The 21,981-nt window shown below is 43.4% G+C and overlaps 1 protein-coding gene across 1 annotated transcript in view; it reads left to right on the top strand.

Moving 5' to 3' along the window:
* LOC126234650 (acetylcholinesterase-like) overlaps nt 1-21,981 on the top strand; it is a 109,775-nt gene that overhangs the window by 18,155 nt on the left and 69,639 nt on the right. Inside the window, exon 2 of the mRNA XM_049943381.1 lies at nt 2,316-2,450. Coding sequence (XP_049799338.1) covers nt 2,316-2,450 — 135 coding nt within the window. The remainder of the gene's footprint in view (nt 1-2,315; nt 2,451-21,981) is intronic.

Raw genomic sequence — 21,981 nt, 5'->3', positions numbered from 1 at the left:
TTTTGTGAAATCGAATGATAAGTGTGTCAAAGCAGTCGGAACACTATGTGTCTGCACAGGGGACCAGTGCAGTGATGACAAAATCGCGCACAGCGCGGAATGCGGGGAGCACGTCTCTGTAGCAGCGAAAGGGTTAATGCGGCCGTGGTGGCTTTACTTCATAAACTGCGCGCTCCCACCTAAACGTAAGTTTGCGAACTGTACTATACTATGGCGCTGCTTGTCTTGGCGCGTGCGTTGTTTGCAACTGGCAACGCAGCAATCTCCCGCGTCTGGGCGGGCTTGCGCGAGCCGCCAAGATAAAAGAATTGAGCTATAATGGAGCGATACACCTGGAGTGAGTACACTGATATGGTTGGTGCGTACTACGTAGCGCACCACAACGGACGAGCTGCACAGCGATTTTATCAACAACAATATGATAATCGCCGTATCCCGCATCGTACGACCTTCGCTGCTGTTTACCAACGTCTGCGTGAGACCGGGTCATTTAGCAGATTACCTGGACAGGGACGCTGCAATCTGAGGAAGCTGTCTTACAGCATGTGGAGCGGGATCCTTCAATCAGCACTCGCGCAATTGCACGTAACATAGGGACGAATCAAACGAATGTATAAACAGTCCTTCGAGAGCAATTGTTACGTCCATTTCACTTACAGCGTGTCCACAACCTGAAACCAGTCGATCATCCACCCAGAGCACAGCTTTTGCAGTGGTACCTAGAACAGTGTGAAATGCATACTACATTCCCATCCTCTGTGTTGCTTACCGATGAAGCAACGTTCGGGGGTGATGGAGTCTTCAACATGCACAATTCGCATGTTTGGAGTGAGGTTAACACACATTCCACAGTTACTAGCGCTCATCAAGTGCGGTTCTTCGTTAATGTGTGGGTCGGTGTTGTTGGGGACTGTTTAATTGGGCCGTATCTGCTACCCAGGCCATTAAATGGCAGATAATATTACAATTTTCTCGCCAGAGCATTGCCAGAATTGCTGGAAGACGTTCCGCTCCCTACAAGACAACGTATGGGGTTCCAACATGACGGGGCGCCGGCACATTTCAGTCGTCGTGCGCGTCGATTCCTGGACCGGCGGTTCCCAGAAACGTGGATTGGGAGAGGTGGTCCTATACCATGGCCTGCTCGATCCCCAGATATGTCCCCTCTGGATTTTTTTTTTTTGAGGGGAGAGATGCGCAACCTTGTTTACCCAACTCCTGTTGCATCAGAAGAGGATCTAGTTGCCTCGATAGTAGCAGCAGCAGGAACAATTCAGGATACTGCTGGGGTTTTTGCCCGTGTCAGACAGAACATGATCCGACGGTGTAACCTTTGTTTACGTGTCAATGGAGGCATTTTTGAAAGTGTACTGTAATTGAAATTGGGTTGTGTTAATGTGTTGTCTCTTGGCCACAAAAAAAATGGAGAAATGTTTGTTGGTTTAATTAATTTGCCGCCAGAGAAATCTTCCTCTACCAGTTTAAATACTCCTCATAGGAGAAAATGACATTAGGGAAAAATATTTGTTTTGATGTCCGCCGGCCGAAGTGGCCGTGCGGTTAAAGGCGCTGCAGTCTGGAACCGCAAGACCGCTACGGTCGCAGGTTCGAATCCTGCCTCGGGCATGGATGTTTGTGATGTCCTTAGGTTAGTTAGGTTTAACTAGTTCTAAGTCCTAGGGGACTAATGACCTCAGAAGTTGAGTCCCATAGTGCTTAGAGCCATTTTTTTTTTTTGATGTCCCCTACAACCTCCCAGAGTTTGTCTGTTTAAATACTTTTCACCCTGTATGTCAGTTAATGTGCATGCCTCGGTACTGAAGTGTTCCTCGTTTACCTAAATGCTAAAACGTTTACCACGTGTCTTGCTTGGCATTATTAGTCCTGTGGCGCACAACGTCCACTGCACTGGACAGTTGTTAATAGTCGCATCTTTGGCGTTTTCAGTAAGTCCTGAGACTGCAAGTGCACACACCCCAGTGCTGTGGGCACTCCTTACTAGTTTTGTGCCCTAAATGCATTTGCAGCCTCATGACTGAGTGAAAACGCCAGACAAGTGGCATTTACAGCTATCCACTGCAGTGAAAAACATGTACCAAAGGCGACATAAAAGTTTTCTGGGTATGGTACTGCGTCATAATGTAAAAAACTACTGCTGCTGGAAAAAACCGACGTTTCGGCCACGGTTGCAGCGGCCTTGTTGTGGGTCTTATGTCGACTGACTCTGGCCGCGGAATTATATGTACCAGAGGGTTAGGACCAAGGAAGCTAGAAGTAAAATGTGCCATTAAAGTTGTGTTGTCTCGTTTTGACAGGCTCAGGACGTGCTGGTGACAGTGGAGCAGGGCGTGCTGAGAGGCAGCGTGGTCATCAGCAAGCTGGGCACGCCGTACGCCGCCTTCAGAGGAGTCCCCTACGCCACGCCTCCACTGGGAGATCTCCGGTTCCAGGTGGGCATCTCGCTGAACGTTAGCGCATTGCTGGATCAACTGGTACCAGTGTAACGAGGCTGAACACTGGACACCGACATCATTAATACGGCTGTTTGGAAAGTAAAGTCCGATCATTCGCGAAATGGGAACCACGGGGAAAATCTGATGAAGCTTTGCACAGATGTGTTCCCTCTAACATGCTTGTCTGTTGTTGTTACCTCGTTTCTAATATCAGCAGAATCATTCTGAGCGGTCAGTACAACAGTGACCGTTGTGTGTATTGTTCTCTCAAGGACAGAGATTACGTGTATATAAAGTAGATGCGTCCATGTCTACGATCACAGATCTACAGCTCACACCTACAGTCTAAATTTCCTTTCTACGTTTGGGTAGACACAACTGCCGAAAGACGTACCACTATGCGTGGTGAAAAAGTGCGTTGTAGTTTGCCGGCCGCGGTGGCCGTGCGGTTCTAGGCGCTCCAGTCTGGAGCCGCGCTGCTGCTACGGTCCCAGGTTCGAATCCTGCCTCGGGCATGGGTGTGTGTGATGTCCTTAGGTTAGTTAGGTTTAAGTAGTTCTAAGTTCTAGGGGACTAATGACCACAGCAGTTAAGTCCCATAGTGCTCAGAGTCGTTTGAACCATTTTTTTGCGTTGTAGTTCAGGAGTATGTTCTAAATAGCACAAACAGGAAACCGGTTCTGGTATAATAAAAGTAATGCAGCTAGCTAAGGCAGAACTTGACATACTGATTTTAGTGTCTAGAATTAACGAAACCAGTGTCCTGATGTCTGACGAACCTACTTTTAGTCCTTTTCTCATCGTAACCCACGTTTAAATGTGTAGAGCTCTAGGAAAAATTTGCAGTCCACATTCTCTTCATCCAAGCATAATGTGCAACCTCAATAATATGTTTGTACCTGTTTCTTGTGGTCACAAGCATATGAGAGGTGCGTGCTAATGACCTTAGACTTCTGCTAGCTACACATACTCGCTAACGATGTCATTGCTTCTAGGTAGAAATGAAATGTTCCAAGAGGATAAATTCTCTAATGGTTGTTAATATAGACTATAGTTTGTACATGATAAAGGGAGCCCATGTCTTCGATTTCCTTATTAATCGCCTGATTTTAGTATTCAAGAGCTATTGTGTTCTGTACTGAGGAAACAGAATGGTTAGATTCTCTCTTTCACTATCATCTAGGAAGATGGATCAAAATTCCATTCCCAACTAATCAGTGCTTATACAGAATGAGGCAAATAACAGTAGCCTGGACGTGTGAATACGATTGGATGTCAGTATATGCATATATCCACACCCCCTGACCTACTGTTACTTCCAAAAGGATGGAGCAACTGTCCATTCAGCCGGCCGAACATTGGAGCAAATTTACACAGTCTTCACGCCTGACAGAGATATTAAGAGATGTTGGTCTGGTCGCCGCCATAGCTGATCAGCCAGGCCACCTGATCTGTCAACGTGCGATTACTTTATGTGAGGAGCCATCAAGTGTAATGTGTATAGCAACGACCCTCATAGACTTCAAAAACTGCAGCAGAACATTTCGAATTTGATTGCAACGGTTCCAGCAGTCAAGCTTCGATTCACCTTCTGCAGCTTGCTGATCAAGGCCCAAAAGTGCCAACAAATGAATGGTGGTCACTTTCAACATCTACTGTATTAAGGTCAGAAAATTATAATCATCGATGATGTTGTTTGGCAGTTATTGCATTTATTGCAAATGATTCATGTCTAACTGAGGTTAAGTACAAAAACGAATTTCGTAGAAAGCTGCAATATTTACCAGTCGGAACTAAGATACTAAGACTCTCTAAAACATTAACAGACTGTATTTCCCACAATCAGCTGTTAAATATTGCCAAATATCTAATAAAAATACACACTGTAAACACTGTAAAAACGCACAACTTGAAAAAAGACAAATAAAATGACCAAGCATGTTTTCGGGTGGAATAAAGGTATGTTGACGAGATACTTTTTGTGATATAACCTTGAACTACATCCTACTGTATTACGCAAGGAGAACTACACAAAACTACATAATATGTAAATTTTACATGCAGTACAACATGATCAAAGATGGTCGTGGAATAAAATACAGATGAATAGTATAAGTCTCTAAAATACAATCTTTGCCAATGAATTAAAATTATTTATCATAATAAGTAACGATTTTGAGTACAGAAAACACACATGCATACACACACACACACACACACACACACACACACACACACACACTTTACATGTTTCTTATCGGAATATGAAGATATAATTACATATCTCTTTGCGAACAAAAATTCGACCTTTGCAGCAAAACAAAATTGTAATGTTTCGAAAATATGCAAGTTTTCGAACAAACACATGGGCCACTGCTGTCATAACTTACATGTTCAATAAGATTTAAAAAATACTCATAGTGTGGCTACTACCACTATTGATGAAACTGATGGGTTAAGCACACTTGTCAACGGCGAATGTTCGACTGTTGTACCACATTTTGCAAGCACAACACACGCTGCTCGCGTATTTGCCCTACAGAAATAAATTACAGGTTAGCATATAAGCATAGTTCGATTTTTGTACCACACGTTACATTCGTAAAAAATATTGATGATCTAAGCCACAGCTTAAAGTGCACTTGTCAATGAGAATTTCCAAAGTAAACAATGTTATTCCTTCATCTAAATTCCTCACAATCTCGTCTCTAAAACCGATATCAAGGTCAGAAAAAAATTATAGTGATCCCATACTTGAGTATTAACTTCGTCTTTCTGTTGAAAATTTTTGTTACCTTCTGCTGTCTGATAGTGTAAACTACATGATACTTCGATGAAAGAGCACACTGAACATTAATAAGACAGTTGGCACAGGTATAAAACTGGCTGCTACATGTTCAAAATCATCCACGCATTACAGCGACTCCATACTAGGGTATTAATTTTATCTTGTAGTACAAAACGTTTGCAATGTTCTGCTGAAAATGACAGACCTGACAGTAACTCTCATGTTAGGATATCAACTTTATCAAGCATGTGCTGTCACACAATAGTAGTAACACACATGTGCTTTGGTAAGAAACAAGTGTTACTATGTTTTCAACTACTCAGTTTCAAAGTCAACTTAACATCATAGTGACTCCATTCTAGAGTGATTTTTCCTTCATATGTAGCCACAGTCATATTAACTTACAGGAAGGTATAATCGCTATTTGACTGTGTGATGTACTTTATTACTCGACGTAGATTTCAGTCTAAGGCCATCATCAAGTGTCACAAATGTTAAAAATCCACACAGGTCAGATGATTTTTGACATTTGTACCACTTGATAATGACTTAAGACTGAAATCTAGATTGTGTAATAAAGTGTATTACGCATTTAAATGGCAGTTATATCTTTCTGTAAGTTTTCCATACTAGGTTATTTTAATTTTATCTTGCATTACAGAACGCTTGTCATTTTCTGCTCTTAGTGCTAGATGGGCAAGGCAGCGGCACTTGACACAAACAAATAGGCATTCAGAACTGAAAAGTATTCTAAAACCAGAAAGTGGCAACGTATGTGCTTTAACTTGGCAGTATATATTCTACAACCTGACAGTGCATTTCACCTACTGGATCTTAAAATTGCGTAGTAACTCCAGAAGCTGACAATGCGTACGTGCACTGGCGGTCAACTACAGAGGGTGTGAACTACTGGGAGGGGTCATCTACCGGAAGTGTCAGCTGCTGGGGCTGCCCTACCTGTTACAGCAAAACTCCAACAAGTTGCCCCATATTACAGTGAAACTGTAACAAGTTTTCCTCCCTCCTGCAGCCAATAAAGTCCTCCAAACAGCAAGAAGATGCCCCAGAACAGTAACACGTTTCTCCAAAATTGTTATAAATTCCACTACAATTGTAACAAGTTGCCTGTAACCTTAAAAAGCTGCCCTCCATGTTTCAGCAAGCCACAGCCTCTTTACTATAACGTCATTATGGCACCACCCATGGATAACTAACCTTGACCACATGACCTCACAATGCAAGGTCGTGCAATTATAAATTTATTTGTTTATTATTGCTTACAATTTCGACACCTACCAATGGGAAACCTATGCAGGCCATAATTTCACATAGCTTCAGGAAGATTTATACAGCTGATATTAACATTTATTTTAAGATTTGCAGTTTCAAAAATTTCAATAATTAGTGAAATTAATTATAAAGGAAATAGAAAATTTACAAACTGTTAAATAAAAAAGAAAACAACCATCGAAAACCCTTAAACAATGATGCTACTATTACGGCAGATGGCTTACTGGTAGTTACCTATCTTAACCACAGGAAAACATCAATGTTAAGAAAAGTATAGTCTTCAGGAAGCTCCTATTGCAGAATTCCACAGCTATAATCCATTCTACCTTTACTTACTTCTACGCAAGTGAGTCCCCAACTGCTGTGGACAGCATGCTACATCTCTAGGCCTGATTTCCGGAAACCCATATTATCCCCAAAGAGTCTAGAATCCACCACCTGTCAGTTCTGAGCTGGGGCCACTGGTGAGTTAGCGCCATCATCCACAGTCCCAGTGAAGTCAAATAGTGGACCCCAACGGATTCACCCCACCAATCTCACTCCAGCCTGCTCTTGCTGGGAGACCTTTATAAGTCACATATAAGATCCCATTCACTCCTCCGTTTCTCCCATACCTGCTACACTGTGGTCACATATCCACTGCTTCTGGTTGTCCTCAGCAACTGTCACTCACTCACTCATATTATTCACTTCCCCATAACCACTTACAGTTAGGTTTCTCTTATTCTCTAACGTTGCGCTGTATGCGCTGAAACTGTAAGTTGCAGAAGTTTGACGTTGTTTTCACACCTTCGGAAATGCCATTTTGTACTATATTAGGATGATTTGAAAATGGGTCTTGGAACGAATCTAATCATCGAGTGAAGAAAAAAAGTAAAATTTGAAACTTTTTACTGGTTTCTCGTTGTACTGCTGTGACATTTTTCCGGTCTCTTTGCCACTTTCTATGCTTTTAGCACTTATTTGGTTGTTATTTCCTGACCCATGATTTCTCTTTGCGAAGACAGAATAGAGCCTCTGTGTCCGAGAGCAGCATATATTTGGCATAAGCCTAGTATGACTAATAGCGCCTCTATAGATGTTTTCCTATAGCCTCAGCAGCAAACAGCCTTGTGTGTGCCTTAGCGTTGACTTGCAGTGATTCAGCACAGTTTTTGTCTCCATAGGGTGACGAGAAATTCTATATAGCAGCGAGGAATGTATCATGATAGAGTATAAGTAAATTACAGGGATCTTAAAGTAAGTGGGGTCCAGTCTTGGAAATTTATGCATAACGTTAGTATCTTTCTGACATATGTGAAATACATTGTGTGTGAAATTAGCAATTCTGGTTCATGTGTACAGGGGATAGGCAAAATAATGTGAACACCTGTATCTGCTTGGAAATGGTTTATTAATGAGGGTTTGGACCCCCATCTGCCCGTAATACAGCCGCGATTCTTCTTGGAATACTGGCGTATAATAATTGTATAGTCCCCTGTGGAATGTTATGCCACTCTTCTAACTCCTGTAGTGACGAGGGAGGCGGAAATCTGCTCCGATGTCTGCGCTCCAATACCGCCCACAAGAGATGATGTTCAAGTCCGGGGACTGTGCTGGCCAGGGAAGACGCTGCAGTTCAGTTGCGTGCTCCCCATACCACGGTTGAACTGACCTGGCTGTGTGAATGGGTTCGTCATCGTCCTGAAGTATGGCCTCATTGTTGGGGAACAACATTTGAATTATGGAGTGCACCTGATCAACTGAAATGTTCACATAATCTTTGGCTGCAACGCAGCCTTTGAGAGTAATGATGGGACCAGCAGAATATCATGATATAGCTGCCCACACCATCAGACTTCACCCTCCATGCTTAGCCATTGGAATCAAGCAATCAGGATTGTAGGCTTCTTTTCGCGTTCTCCAGAAGTAAACCCGGCCATACATTGGAAATGACGAAAACGTTGACTCGTCGGACCATATGACGTGTTTCCACTGTTCAGCTACTAGGATTTATGCTCCTGACACCATGCTTTACGCTTCTTTGCGTTGGTTTTCGTCGCTAAAGGTTTCGATATAGCATTCCGTCCATGAATATTCCCTTTTTGGTATTCTCGGCGGACAGTATTAATAGATACGGGGTGGCTACTGAGCTCTGCAACCAGTTTAGCCGCCATAATTTTGTGTTGTTTTGACACAATTCGTGTTAGCGTACGACGATCTTTGTCATTTAGTTTTGATTTGCTCCCACTATTACGTTTACACGATGATGTCTTTCCATGTTTTGTGTAGGCTCTCATGACTGCTGCAACAGTTGCTCTTGCAAGTTGACTATCTTGGTTGCTGATGCTCCAGCTAATCTGGCCCCCACAATCTGCCCTTTTTGGAGCTCTGTTAGGTCTTTCATTGCACATCGACCTCGCCTCTGAATGCAAATACGAAGTGTGCACTATTCGTAAACAACTTGCACTGGTATAAGAACGTAGGCTTCAGCGGCCGGTCTCATAGTGATTAAAATTCTTGTGGGTATTATGCCGCATCATTGCTAAAAACTAACAACAATAATAAACTAAAACCGACGTTTCGGCCGAATTGCAACGGTCTTCCTCAGGACACGACTGGTTTTGCATGGGGATAGGTACTTCTATTTGTTACAGACTATCGATGTCTGACGTCACTGTTGTAAGACTTTTAATTGGCCGTCTAATATAATTGGCTAGTCATGACGTAAAGGAAGATGGAAAGAAAGAGGCTATTCGTGGATGTCCATGTCGTCAACGATTGGTAGCTGTCCGCCAATCAGCGTTCTGCTTCTGGTCGGCAAGTATATAAAGTTCACACATGAGACTGAAAACAATGGTTCCCTGCCATTTCTGGAAGTGGAAGTATACAGAGCTGCCGAAGGTAAACTGGGACACAAAGTGTACCGGAAACCAACGCACACTAATCGGTACCTGCACTCGGAGATCCACCACAACCCAGCTCAAAAGTAGTCTGTCCTGCACACGTTAACTGCCCGAGCCTACCGGATAAGCGATGAAAATAACAAGAAAGAAGAATTAAAGGAGATACAACACACGTTTCGTGCCAACGGCTATGACGACAAAATCATAAGCAAGGTAGCTAAAACCAAAGGGTGCAGAACACGAGGCAAAGAAGAGAAGCTTCCACTAGTACACTTGCCATATGTAAAACGCGTCAGTGAACGGCTAGGCAACGTCCTCCGCGGACGAGGTTTCAAACCGATTTTTCGAAGCATCACAGGATCCACTAAGGATGTAGTCAATATTCTTAACACTGCAGGTGTTTACGAACTACCGTGTGAGTGCGGAGCCCCCTACATAGGAGAAACAGGGAGACCTGTCAGCTTACGAGTAGCAGAACACGAACGTTGTGTAAGATTACAACATAACAAATCGGCGTTAGCGGAACACCACCGTGACTGTGGACAACCTATCAGGTTCCAGGAGGCCCGAGTACTGGCGAAAGAAACGTGGATGCGAGAACGCAAAATAGGGGAGGCGATCGAAATTATTAAACAACCTGACACCATCAAAAGAGCAGATGACTACAAATTCCCGGCGTCCTGGCTGCCTGCCATCCCAGTCCAACGGGCCGCGAGCGGTCGCGGGGCAGAAGCGACACGGGACACGGACGTATCTGCACAAACAGCTGTAGAGCAACTGTCAGTCCACTTCCTCGCACACTAGGAGGAAAACTTGCCGACCAGAAGCAGAACGCTGATTGGCGGACAGCTACCAATCGTTGACGACATGGACATCCACGAATAGCCCCTTTCTGTCCATCTTCCCTTACGTCATGACTAGCCAATCATATTAGAGGGCCGATTAGCTTTACAACAGTGACGTCAGAAATCGATAGTCTGTAATAAATAGAAGCACGTATCCCCATGCAAAACCAGTCATGCCCTGAGGAAGGCCGTTGCAATTCGGCCGAAACGTCGGTTTTAGTTTATTATTGTTGTTAGTTTTTAGCAATGACGCGGTATAATACCCAGAAGAATTTTAATCACTATAACCTGCACTGGTGCTTAGTCCGTAGTGAACGCGCATAGTCCAGCGCGACACGTGCCTTACCTGCACTGTTGACCGTCAAACACAACCATCCCATTGCTACCATTGTTCACATTATTTTACATATCCCCTGTATCCCAAAGTACTTACAAACCTCACTGCGTAGCACCGGAGTTCCCCCCAATTCTGATAGTAGGATTCTGCGGGTGAGAGAGGCTGCTTTTGAGCAGCACGTAGGTGGTCTTATTTTGGTACGATTTGTAGTTTATTATCTGAGCACCATTTTTGTCTCTGTGCAAGCACATTACTCCCATCTCTTTCCAGACTGGCTCTTGAGTTCTCTGTGGCCATAACATGTCATCGTCAATATCCCTGATAATTAAGCGTTTTCATCCATTGTTAGCAATGTCTCAAGAGTAAGCTCCCAAAAAATTGGTTCACATATAGATTAATGTGCACAACCCTTAGTGATTCGCCTCACTAGTTTACTGGATGTTGTGCCCCACTCCACAATAAGTCCTTCGCAGCAATCTGGGAGGCTCTGATACAAACATTTTGGGACCTATACGTGTCTCAGGCGGGCAAACATTGTGGACCACTATAACTGGACTAATGCGTCCGCAATGTCAACCCTGATGCCTACAACATACTAGCTGCTACAGTTGTCCACAATGATGAGAACACAGCTAACTGCGTCATCCATAGATCTGCTCTTTATGAAGCCGAACTGGCTCCGTTAGAGGGCATGTAGCTCCCTTTGAGTCTGTAATCTGTTGCACATCAAGCGCTCCTGTGCTTTTCCGAAGGCGCTAAAAAGACTGATTGGTCTGTACCTCTTAGGGACCATTGGAAGTCTATCCATGCACTTCTGGATTATTACAGCTTGCATATACTTCCACACCACAGGAATTCTTCCTTGTTTTGGTGATTCATTTAATAAGTGTGTGATGAATGTGGACAGTTTTGCTCATAGTTGCTTTCAGCGTTTCGTTATGACTGTAATCGGGGCCATGGTCTTTCCATTCTTTAGCTGATTGATAACAAATGCAATTTCTTCTTGTACAAATGGAAGAACGAGTTCTGGGATTTCATGTGGGGACATACATACTTTCTCATGCCTCTCTTTGAAGAACGACATCATTTTCACTGTTGTCTTCCGGAAGAAGCGACTGCAGCAGATATTCAGCGGAGCCTCTCCAACCTGCTGTAACAGTCCCTCCCTGTTCACGCCATACACTTGGTGCTTTTAATTTTTCTGTTTCTATTCTATAGGGAGTCGCTCATGCATCTATTACTAGTTGCCTTTGAACGTATTATTCCCAATGACTTTTCTACGTACTATCTATGAGAGTTGCGTATTCGGATTTCATTGATCTGTACAACAGCAGTGTAGCCTCTCTCTCTCTCCCTCCCTCTCTCTCTCTCTCTCTCTCTCTCTCTCTCTCGTCGTGTTCCAAAGCACTTTGATAAAATTTGCAAAGTTGTTGTATATGTTTTTATGTTTTCTTCAGCTCTGTAAGCTCCGCACTCCAAGATGTACCACAATGTCTAGGAGTTTTCTATACTGTAATACACACATTTTGTGCTTTTTGTAAGGCAGTTGTAAGTGTCGATATGCTATGCAAGTTACGCCGTGGTCAGGATCTTCTGATATTTGACGATCAATTTTGCACTTAGTTTTTCCCAGTTAGACTTTTAAAAATTTTAACGAAGTTGAATATGTTCCTATCCCATACTCCTTTGTTGTAAGCCAGAACCAACAAATCTATCATGATCGCACGGTGGTCGTTTCCACCAGCATGCTGAGAGGTTCTTCTGGAGTTGATTTTGTTATCTTCAAACCGATTTGACGGGGTGATACCATTGTTGGTTCGGTATCAACACTGTTTTCGTACGCGGCTGGACAGTCCGCCCTGTTCAGCACATAGAGGTTTAATTCATTAATTGTGTCCTGCGTTTTTATTCCACGCTCATCCATCACACGACTTTACCATGGCGCGGATTTTGTGCTAGCGTCCTTCGCTGTAAAGCAGATATGTGACGAACGCTGTACATAATGTGTCGCATTTCTCTGCCTATTAATATATGGTTTAACGTTGTGTGAACTTTGCACGTAAATGCTCGTTAGTGTTAGTTTACGGTGTGAGGACTTTAGAGTTACTGTTGCAGCATGTTCTTCACAAAGTTTGGAACTTTTTTTCTTGCATACAATTTTTTTTGAAAAGTACTGTTTTTCATTTGGATCACTTACAATTGTCCTTACGTGAATTGGAAACTGAGGAACATTGTCTCCCAATCTTCTACTAACTTACTTATTTCAGTCATTACTCGCGCATAGTGCACAGCATTTATTTTTAATGTCCGCATATATCAAGAATGTCGAGTAAACACACGAGATTTCCACAGACAGTGGGAGATATCAAAACAGGTCTGACCACGCGCTACGACAAAGTCTGGAAGTTCGTTCCAGGTCAAGAACCTTTTTTCTCCTGGTGAATGCTTGTCTTAGGATTGTCGTAAGTTAGTTGGCAGGTTGTTCACTTTCAATTGAATTTTGTCAATCACTTCAGAGATCGGAAAAATCACAGAGTCATATTTTGGGTGTGCCATTTGAGTAACGTGACGCAGGTCTACTTTCAACGTGTTGAGGTCCTCTAGTCTATTTAGACGAAGATTATTTTCAAGATATTTATGCATGTCTTCTGGTTTCTGTTGGATGTCTGCAGCTGACGTAAAATCCTTTGAGAGCAATTTCAGATTCTCGACAGATTGTCGATTACCAGGCGCAACAGCTTCCGTTGATTCCGCTACATTAGTGATGACCCCATTACATAAGGCGTGAGAGAACGTTTCAGTCTCCGAAAGACGAGCACCGCCTGTTTCTCTAAGCCTTCCATCTTCCTTCTTTGTCTCTCGTTTTATCACCTTCTACACCTGTTTCACAGAAAAGAGCTGTTCGCCTAACAAATCGTTTTCCGTACCTATAATTTACACTTTGATCTACTCGAACGTTACGATTCTGCCTGTCTATTTTCGGGGTCTCTCGTAAATACGTTGGGGTATTTGGATTGGGTGGTATCTGACATGTCCTAATATAATGAAGCCATAGTGGCATCGTAAAGAAATACAAATGCCATTATGGCTTCCTTATACTAGGAGATGTAAAACAGATCTGAAGATGGTCATCGTTGACCGAAATCGGCAGTCTAATGACGCAAATTTTTTTGTTATCAAATAGAAAAAATTTATTCGACACTTCCTGAACCACTGATTTAATCCGCGTATATGGCGCCGATTGTGTAATTTTTTAAGAAACAGGAGTATTAGGAACATTAATGTTGTGAATTTTTGCACAATAGCCGGAATTATGGTAGGCTTAAATGTGGCTAACTGTATACTAGTAAAAGGTACAGGCCTTACTTCCGAATGAAAAATTTTTCTGTTTACAACACCATAGTTTAGTAGCAAATAAATCCTCTTTTTAAATTTGACTGAACATTACGAAAATCAGGTATTATGGAATAAATCTGAATCAAAACGTAGCAAAAATCCTGTAATGTTATCCCTTCCTTGTCAGAGGGAACTCGCGCTAATTTCTGGTCAGTTATTAACAATATTCCTTTATAAACAAGAAATATAATTAACACTCTTTTCTTTTCTTCTGCCGAATTCTTTTCATTAATGTGTACCTGACTCCTTGTCTTATATTTTTTTTTTTCTTAATCTCACAGTTAATTATAAGTGCACAGTTAACAGCATATCACATTATCCAAGTTGACACTTTTTCTGTCTCTGACTTAAATACACTCCTGGAAATGGAAAAAAAGAACACATTGACACCGGTGTGTCAGACCCACCATACTTGCTCCGGACACTGCGAGAGGGCTGTACAAGCAATGATCACACGCACGGCACAGCGGACACACCAGGAACCGCCGTGTTGGCCGTCGAATGGCGCTAGCTGCGCAGCATTTGTGCACCGCCGCCGTCAGTGTCAGCCAGTTTGCCGTGGCATACGGAGCTCCATCGCAGTCTTTAACACTGGTAGCATGCCGCGACAGCGTGGACGTGAACCGTACGTGCAGTTGACGGACTTTGAGCGAGGGCGTATAGTGGGCATGCGGGAGGCCGGGTGGACGTACCGCCGAATTGCTCAACACGTGGGGCGTGAGGTCTCCACAGTACATCGATATTGTCGCCAGTGGTCGGCGGAAGGTGCACGTGCCCGTCGACCTGGGACCGGACCGCAGCGACGCACGGATGCACGCCAAGACTGTAGCATCCTACGCAGTGCCGTAGGGGACCGCACCGCCACTTCCCAGCAAATTAGGGACACTGTTGCTCCTGGGGTATCGGCGAGGACCATTCGCAACCGTCTCCATGTAGCTGGGCTACGGTCCCGCACACCGTTAGGCCGTCTTCCGCTCACGCCCCAACATCGTGCAGCCCGCCTCCAGTGGTGTCGCGACAGGCGTGAATGGAGGGACGAATGGAGACGTGTCGTCTTCAGCGATGAGAGTCGCTTCTGCCTTGGTGCCAATGATGGTCGTATGCGTGTTTGGCGCCGTGCAGGTGAGCGCCACAATCAGGACTGCATACGACCGAGGCACACAGGGCCAACACCCGGCATCATGGTGTGGGGAGCGATCTCCTACACTGGCCGTACACCACTGGTGATCGTCGAGGGGACACTGAATAGTGCACGGTACATCCAAACCGTCATCGAACCCATCGTTCTACCATTCCTAGACCGGCAAGGGAACTTGCTGTTCCAACAGGACAATGCACGTCCGCATGTATCCCGTGCCACCCAACGTGCTCTAGAAGGTGTAAGTCAACTACCCTGGCCAGCAAGATCTCCGGATCTGTCCCCCATTGAGCATGTTTGGCACTGGATGAAGCGTCGTCTCACGCGGTCTGCACGTCCAGCACGAACGCTGGTCCAACTGAGGCGCCAGGTGGAAATGGCATGGCAAGCCGTTCCACAGGACTACATCCAGCATCTCTACGATCGTCTCCATGGGAGAATAGCAGCCTGCATTGCTGCGAAAGGTGGATATACACTGTACTAGTGCCGACATTGTGCATGCTCTGTTGCCTGTGTCTATGTGCCTTATTTCAATTTCCAGGAGTGTAGTTGCCAGTGCTTTCTTGTAGCCTTTCTTTTCTTTTTCTTTTTTTGTTCTTTCTGCATAGTTTGAGCTCTAACTAGAATGTACATTAGCCGGCCGGAGTGGCCGTGCGGTTCTAGGCGCTACAGTCTGGAACCGCGAGACCGCTACGGTCGCAGGTTCGAATCCTGCCTCGGGCATGGATGTGTGTGATGTCCTTAGGCTAGTTAGGTTTAAGTAGTTCTAAGTTCTAGGGGACTGATGACCTCAGAAGTTGAGTCCCATAGTGCTCCGAGCCATTAGAATGCACATTAAAATTTATTTTCCTTCTCTGTTATTCCCATTCGTTGCCTTTCAGCCCCCCTGTGTTCTCCAATCATAAAAACTTGGCCTTTTCTGCCATAAAGAAGTCAATTGCCACCCAAACGTTAGCCCTATCAATTACAAATTTTAGTAACATATCTCATCTGCTTCAGACGTTGGTGAACAATAACCATCACTAGAAATTTGTTACATTAGTTCGTGGATAACCGATGCAGCACTTTCATTAAGTTGAAAATAACTTTGTCACTAGTTTTTCTAGAGTTCTTCGATACCACCAGAGAAGAGAGTAATATGACTTTTTTCTACATTAATTAAGTTACACAACCACTGAACTACGTGGTAAACAACGACAGTAGCTTCCGTTTCATCACTTTGCAATTGACGCTTATCAGTTCAAATAACGTGCAACCCATCAAACACAAGAAAAGGAACAGTACCCCCTCCCAATAGACAACATTCTTCCAACGGATAGCTACTTCAAACGAGATAGTGATCAGAAATTCTACCGATTAAACACTATTCCCATTCAGGCATCTACGTAAAAGAAATGGTTCAAATGGCTCTGAGCACTATGGGACTTAACATCTGAGGTGATCAGTCCACTAGACTTAGAACTACTTAAACCTAACTAACCTAAGGACATCACACACATCCCTGCCCGAGGCAGGATTCGAATCTGCGACGGCAGCAGCCGCGTGGTTCCGGACTGAAGGGCGTAGAAATGCTCGGCCACCGCGGCCGGCTTCTACGTAAAAGGCTGGAGACGTTATTAACTCGAAGATCAACTAACGACCACTTTAATTTTATTCAGCCGATGGTTCCTTGATCTTGAGTCTCTCATGCTACGATACTAACAGTCGATTACGGTTTTGTGATAAACAGGAATTTGATTGAAAAAACCCATTTAGTTGGATCTAATCTGTACACACAGTGCTTGTATTCGACTCCAATAAGTTCACTTCACCGTAAAAGATTTGGTGACTTTACACAAACGACTCGCCCATCTATCGACTCCCGAACAAAATCTCAGTTGTTTTAAAAAATCAGAGACAATGCAATAGCGTTATTAAAATGTTTGACAATAGTAATACTGTAGATAGTGGACGTCTGTGCTTCATCTAGCGGCCACCTTCGATGCTGAGGCTACTCCTTGACATCCGCACAACTTGCTTTCGTTACCACTATGCAGCCAATTCCTCGTATTACCTTACAATATCGACTTAAAAACATCTGTATTAAATCAACATATATATTAAAAAGGATGACAATTTCACATAATCGACAACAACAAAGTTAATTTCCTTTCCACTTAAATGCTATTTTTCACGTGACGCATTGTACTCCGGTTGGGCTCGTGACACTTTCTGCAGGAAAACACGCTAAGGATGTAACCTACCAACAAAAAAATATGTGTCACATTCACATCCAGTGTAACTTCCCAACATCTTACTATTCCGTAACGTCGCAATAATAACGTGACTAATCTCCCAATAAAAAATGTGACTCATATATAACCTTTCAATAATTAACTGACCTTGAATCTAAACTGATAAATTTGGACGTCAGCAGTGCTGCGTCATGGCCCTGAAAGATCCTACTGAATAAATGGAAAATTCTTACCTCAATGAAGTCACCGGATAACGCGTATACATCTGCTCCTATAAGAAATTTTTCTGGCACAGCCCAGTGCAATGCTGGCCGCCAAATTTGTCATGTATAAAAAGAAACAACTGATTTTTCCTTACGTTAATCGGGATGACCATGGATTGCAGAAATTAGTAAATTCTTTAAATTCAGATGAATGATTGTCAAAAAGTTAATTTTATAAAAAAGATTATTATTAAAACATTTTTTGAAACAGTTGCATGGAACTTGATATAACAACAGTACAACTTTAGTTTATCAAACTACATATGCACGCGGTTGCTTTTACCTTATACTACATCGCTCAGGCACCGCCATCGCTCCCCACGACCGGCCCTGCCAACTCCATACACCAGACTGCTAGCTACTACCACTACTACCACTGCTCTTACTGCAGCCAACACTGCTCTCTGGTCTGAGATTCTCTTATAGCTTACATATCGCAGGCAGCGCGTGAGCAATCCTTCGAAAATACATCTGCTCGAGTGCGCTAGCAATAAAATCCTTAGTCATGGACCTCTTACAAGGAACATTGTTTCAAATGAGAACACGACACTGTTTTTCCTCACTATTCAGCCACCTGTCGATTCCAGAAGAAGATCTCGGGAAAAGAGTCGAAAATGACGTTTTGTTGAAGAAGAAGAAGAAGAGGCAAATGACGCAGTTTAGTCATCCTGATGATTTTACTTTCATTGCCCAAAGCCATGAAAACCAGTACACCTGTATTAATTTTGTAATTTCTTCTCAGTATTTTGCTTTACGACTTGATCGTTGCGCATTGTATTTCTGTTACGCGGAATTTTTTGTATTTATATCGTGTGAAAAATGTACTAGAAAGGATTTACAGAATTTTTCGCTTAGCTAAGGAACGCGTTACTGCGCACACATTTGTCGACTGTGAACGAAGTCCTCATACGAATTAAATGACACAGTTTCAAAGACGTTACTGGTCTCATACACACACGTTTTTATGTGTATAGACCAGTGGTTCCCAACAGGTGGTCCGCGGGCCGCCAGAGGTCTGTTAGCTATTCCAGAGGAGTCCGCAAGACGCTATTAGAATAAAAAATATATTAAATATATTTCGTATGATAACAGATTTTTTGTTTTGGCCGTTCAATATATTTTCAATAATGAATATGTCAATGTTTTTTTAAGTACCAAAAATAGAAGACGTATAAAAAGACTCTTAATTTGGCTTTTTTAGGTACTTGATACTGTGATATGACAAGGTACCAATCATGCCCGATGAGGGGGTCCTCGAGAAAATTTTGTTGGGAACCCCTGGTACAGACTGAAGCAGCGACTGAAAATTTATACCAAGGCCGGGAATCGAAGTCAGGTCTTCTGCTTACTAGGCAGCTGCGCTAGCCATTAAGCCACAGAGGTTCGCTCCAATGCACGCATTACCCTGGGACCCCTCCCTCCTCGATCCAAATTCTCAATGTCACCTCAGTGTACTTTAAATTCCCCCCTACATATGAACAGTTCTGTTAGCGTGTACTGCTGAATTTACACTGAGGCGCCAGTGAGGATTGGATCGAGGACCTTCTGCTCGCATCTCGTGGTCGTGCGGTAGCGTTCTCGCTTCCCACGCCCGGGTTCCCGGGTTCGATTCCCGGCGGGGTCAGGGATTTTCTCTGCCTCGTGATGGCTGGGTGTTGTGTGCTGTCCTTAGGTTAGTTAGGTTTAAGTAGTTCTAAGTTCTAGGGGACTGATGACCATAGATTTTAAGTCCCATAGTGCTCAGAGCCATTTTTTTTTTTTTTTTGATCGAGGACGGAGGCGTGCCAGGATAATCCGTGCAGTGGTGCGAACCTCTATGCCAAGGTGGCTTAGTGGCTAGCGCACCTGCCTAGTAAACAGAAGATCCGGCTTCGATTCCCGGCCTTGGTACAAAGTTTCACTCATCGCTTCAGTCTACACAAAACTATGCCCTTACTTTGCCACAAACTTCGCCAAAGTTCATCAGCTGAGCAACAGCTCAGTGGTGACATGTCCTTTTCCACTGGAAAATATTGGATACGTGATATGATACAAGAAAGTACCAGAATGGTACTGAAAATTTGCATCGTTAACGAATATGTTCAGTTAGAGGCGGTCGTTTAGGACATAGGCCCCACTTGAATTTATATACTTTCTCATTTGTTTACTCAACTGCAATAGCTTTTCTTTCACTAGTCTTCTGACTTGTTTAATGCGGCCCGCCACGAAATCCTCTCCTGTCCAACCTCTTCATCTCAGATTAGCACTTGCACCTAATGTACTGAATTTGCGAATCTTTACAGCTCTCTCAAGTGTCTTAACTCACGTCCTATTCTGTCTCTACTTCCTTCCAGTATTTTCCACATGTTCCTTTCCTCGTCTATCCTCCCGTAAATTTGTCTGCAACAGGAAAATATATGGAATTTAATTAATACAAAAAATGGGGAAGGCGGTATTTACATAAAGACCTCACTTATTTATTCAGAGGTAAAGTTACAGTTCAGAATATCGAGTAGTGGCTCCCTGGAAGATACATATCGTGAGTCTTTGTATGGCGCCCAGAAACGAAAGACGGCTACCTCTTCTGCATCAGTCAAAAGAGGATAGAAGCAGCAGCGATACACGTGCTCTGAGATTAGCATCTTACTACAAAAAGATCATCATGAAACAACATAATCTCCCGTGAAACTAAACGGAAAAACCATAGCACTGACGGGGAAGACATATAAAATAACATGTTCGCACTAATTTGCTCATCCACTGTTACTGAACTTACTGATTTTCATAAATGTTTTCGAGCAGAAGTTCTGTAGACATACACAAATCTTTATTAATATTTTTATTTATTTATTTATTTATTTATCATGGCAAGGCCAGGACCCCCCCCCCCCCCTCTTATATCAAAATGGTTTAAATGGCTCAGAGCACTATGGGACTTAACTGCTGTGGTGATCAGTCCCCTAGAACTTAGAACTACTTAAACCTAACTAACCTAAGGACGTCACACACATCCATGCCCGAGGCAGGATTCGAACCTGCGACCGTAGCGGTCGCGCGGTTCCAGACTGTATCGCCTAGAATGGCTCGGCCACTCCGGCCGGCTCTTACATCCAAACGGTCATTACAAATACGCTTTGTTCATTACTACACTCGTGTTTTAATAAGTCTGATAGTCGATGTAGTACACAACCATTAGAATTAAGTGTAACACAACCACTCAAAAAGGTACTAGCTACAGTCGAAGAAAAAAGCAGCTTATATTGACCATGAAATCTAGAGCAACAAAGACGAGTAGAGTAATTCTTTTTCCATAGGCCACTTGATTCTTTTACCGAAATGATGTGGAACGAGTCAGTTTTCAGGATATGAATACATGTTTAGTGCGAACATAAATGAACAAATTTTTTAGTCTTACTCATGCAACTACATTCGTTTTGTAGGCTACCGGCTAATAAATAGAAATTTTTCTAGGAACAGAAGTTGTTTATGAAGAATGATTTTAGGTTATATTTAAGACTTGCATTTCTACGTAAAATTAGTGGCACACGCAGCAATGGATGTCAGAGAGGAGGGGTTCAAATGGTTCAAATGGCTCTGAGCACTATGGGACTCAACATCTTAGGTCATAAGTCCCCTAGAACTTAGAACTACTTAAACCTAACTAACCTAAGGACATCACACACACCCATGCCCGAGGCAGGATTCGAACCTGCGACCGTAGCAGTCCCGCGGTTCCGGACTGCAGCGCCAGAACCGCTAGACCACCGCGGCCGGCAGAGAGGAGGGGTAAAGGGAGGGAGCGAGCGAGAGAGAGACAAGAACATTGTGTAACACGGGTAATTAAAAGAGGGGGTGGATACTGGCATGCGTGATTGAGAAACGAAAAGAGAAATACGTGTAACTGGGAGAAGATATAAGCATTTATACTTCTGTTTGAAAGATGATAAATGGCCATACATTAATTTTTATGGATAATGAGACTGACAAAATGAAGTGCTTCAGTTTTTCTCAAATGTAACAGGGCGCTGAACTGTGCGCAGGGTGCAGGGTAGCTTTGTCTAGAGGCGGACATCAGTAACAAAGAAGGAGCTTTTGTTTCATGAATGGGCACAACTAGCATAATACATAAGTGAGACGTTGGGTTGTGACTATGATGATATGATATGTAATTGATCTCCGATGCCAAGTACTGGCGTGCATGCACAGTGAGGAGCCTATGAAGCAAACACTCCGTTTGGTAGTCACGTAACTTTCCAACCGCAGCGATACTAACTGCGGATGTGAAATACTGACATGAACAAATATATGTTGCAGACGTAACGCACACAAGCATAGTGTTAGTTCTAGCCGTCCAGAGTTTTCACTACTCACAC

Source organism: Schistocerca nitens, chromosome 2 (assembly GCF_023898315.1).
Source record: "Schistocerca nitens isolate TAMUIC-IGC-003100 chromosome 2, iqSchNite1.1, whole genome shotgun sequence".
Lineage (NCBI taxonomy): Eukaryota > Metazoa > Arthropoda > Insecta > Orthoptera > Acrididae > Schistocerca > Schistocerca nitens.
This window is presented reverse-complemented; position numbering and strand designations above follow the sequence as displayed.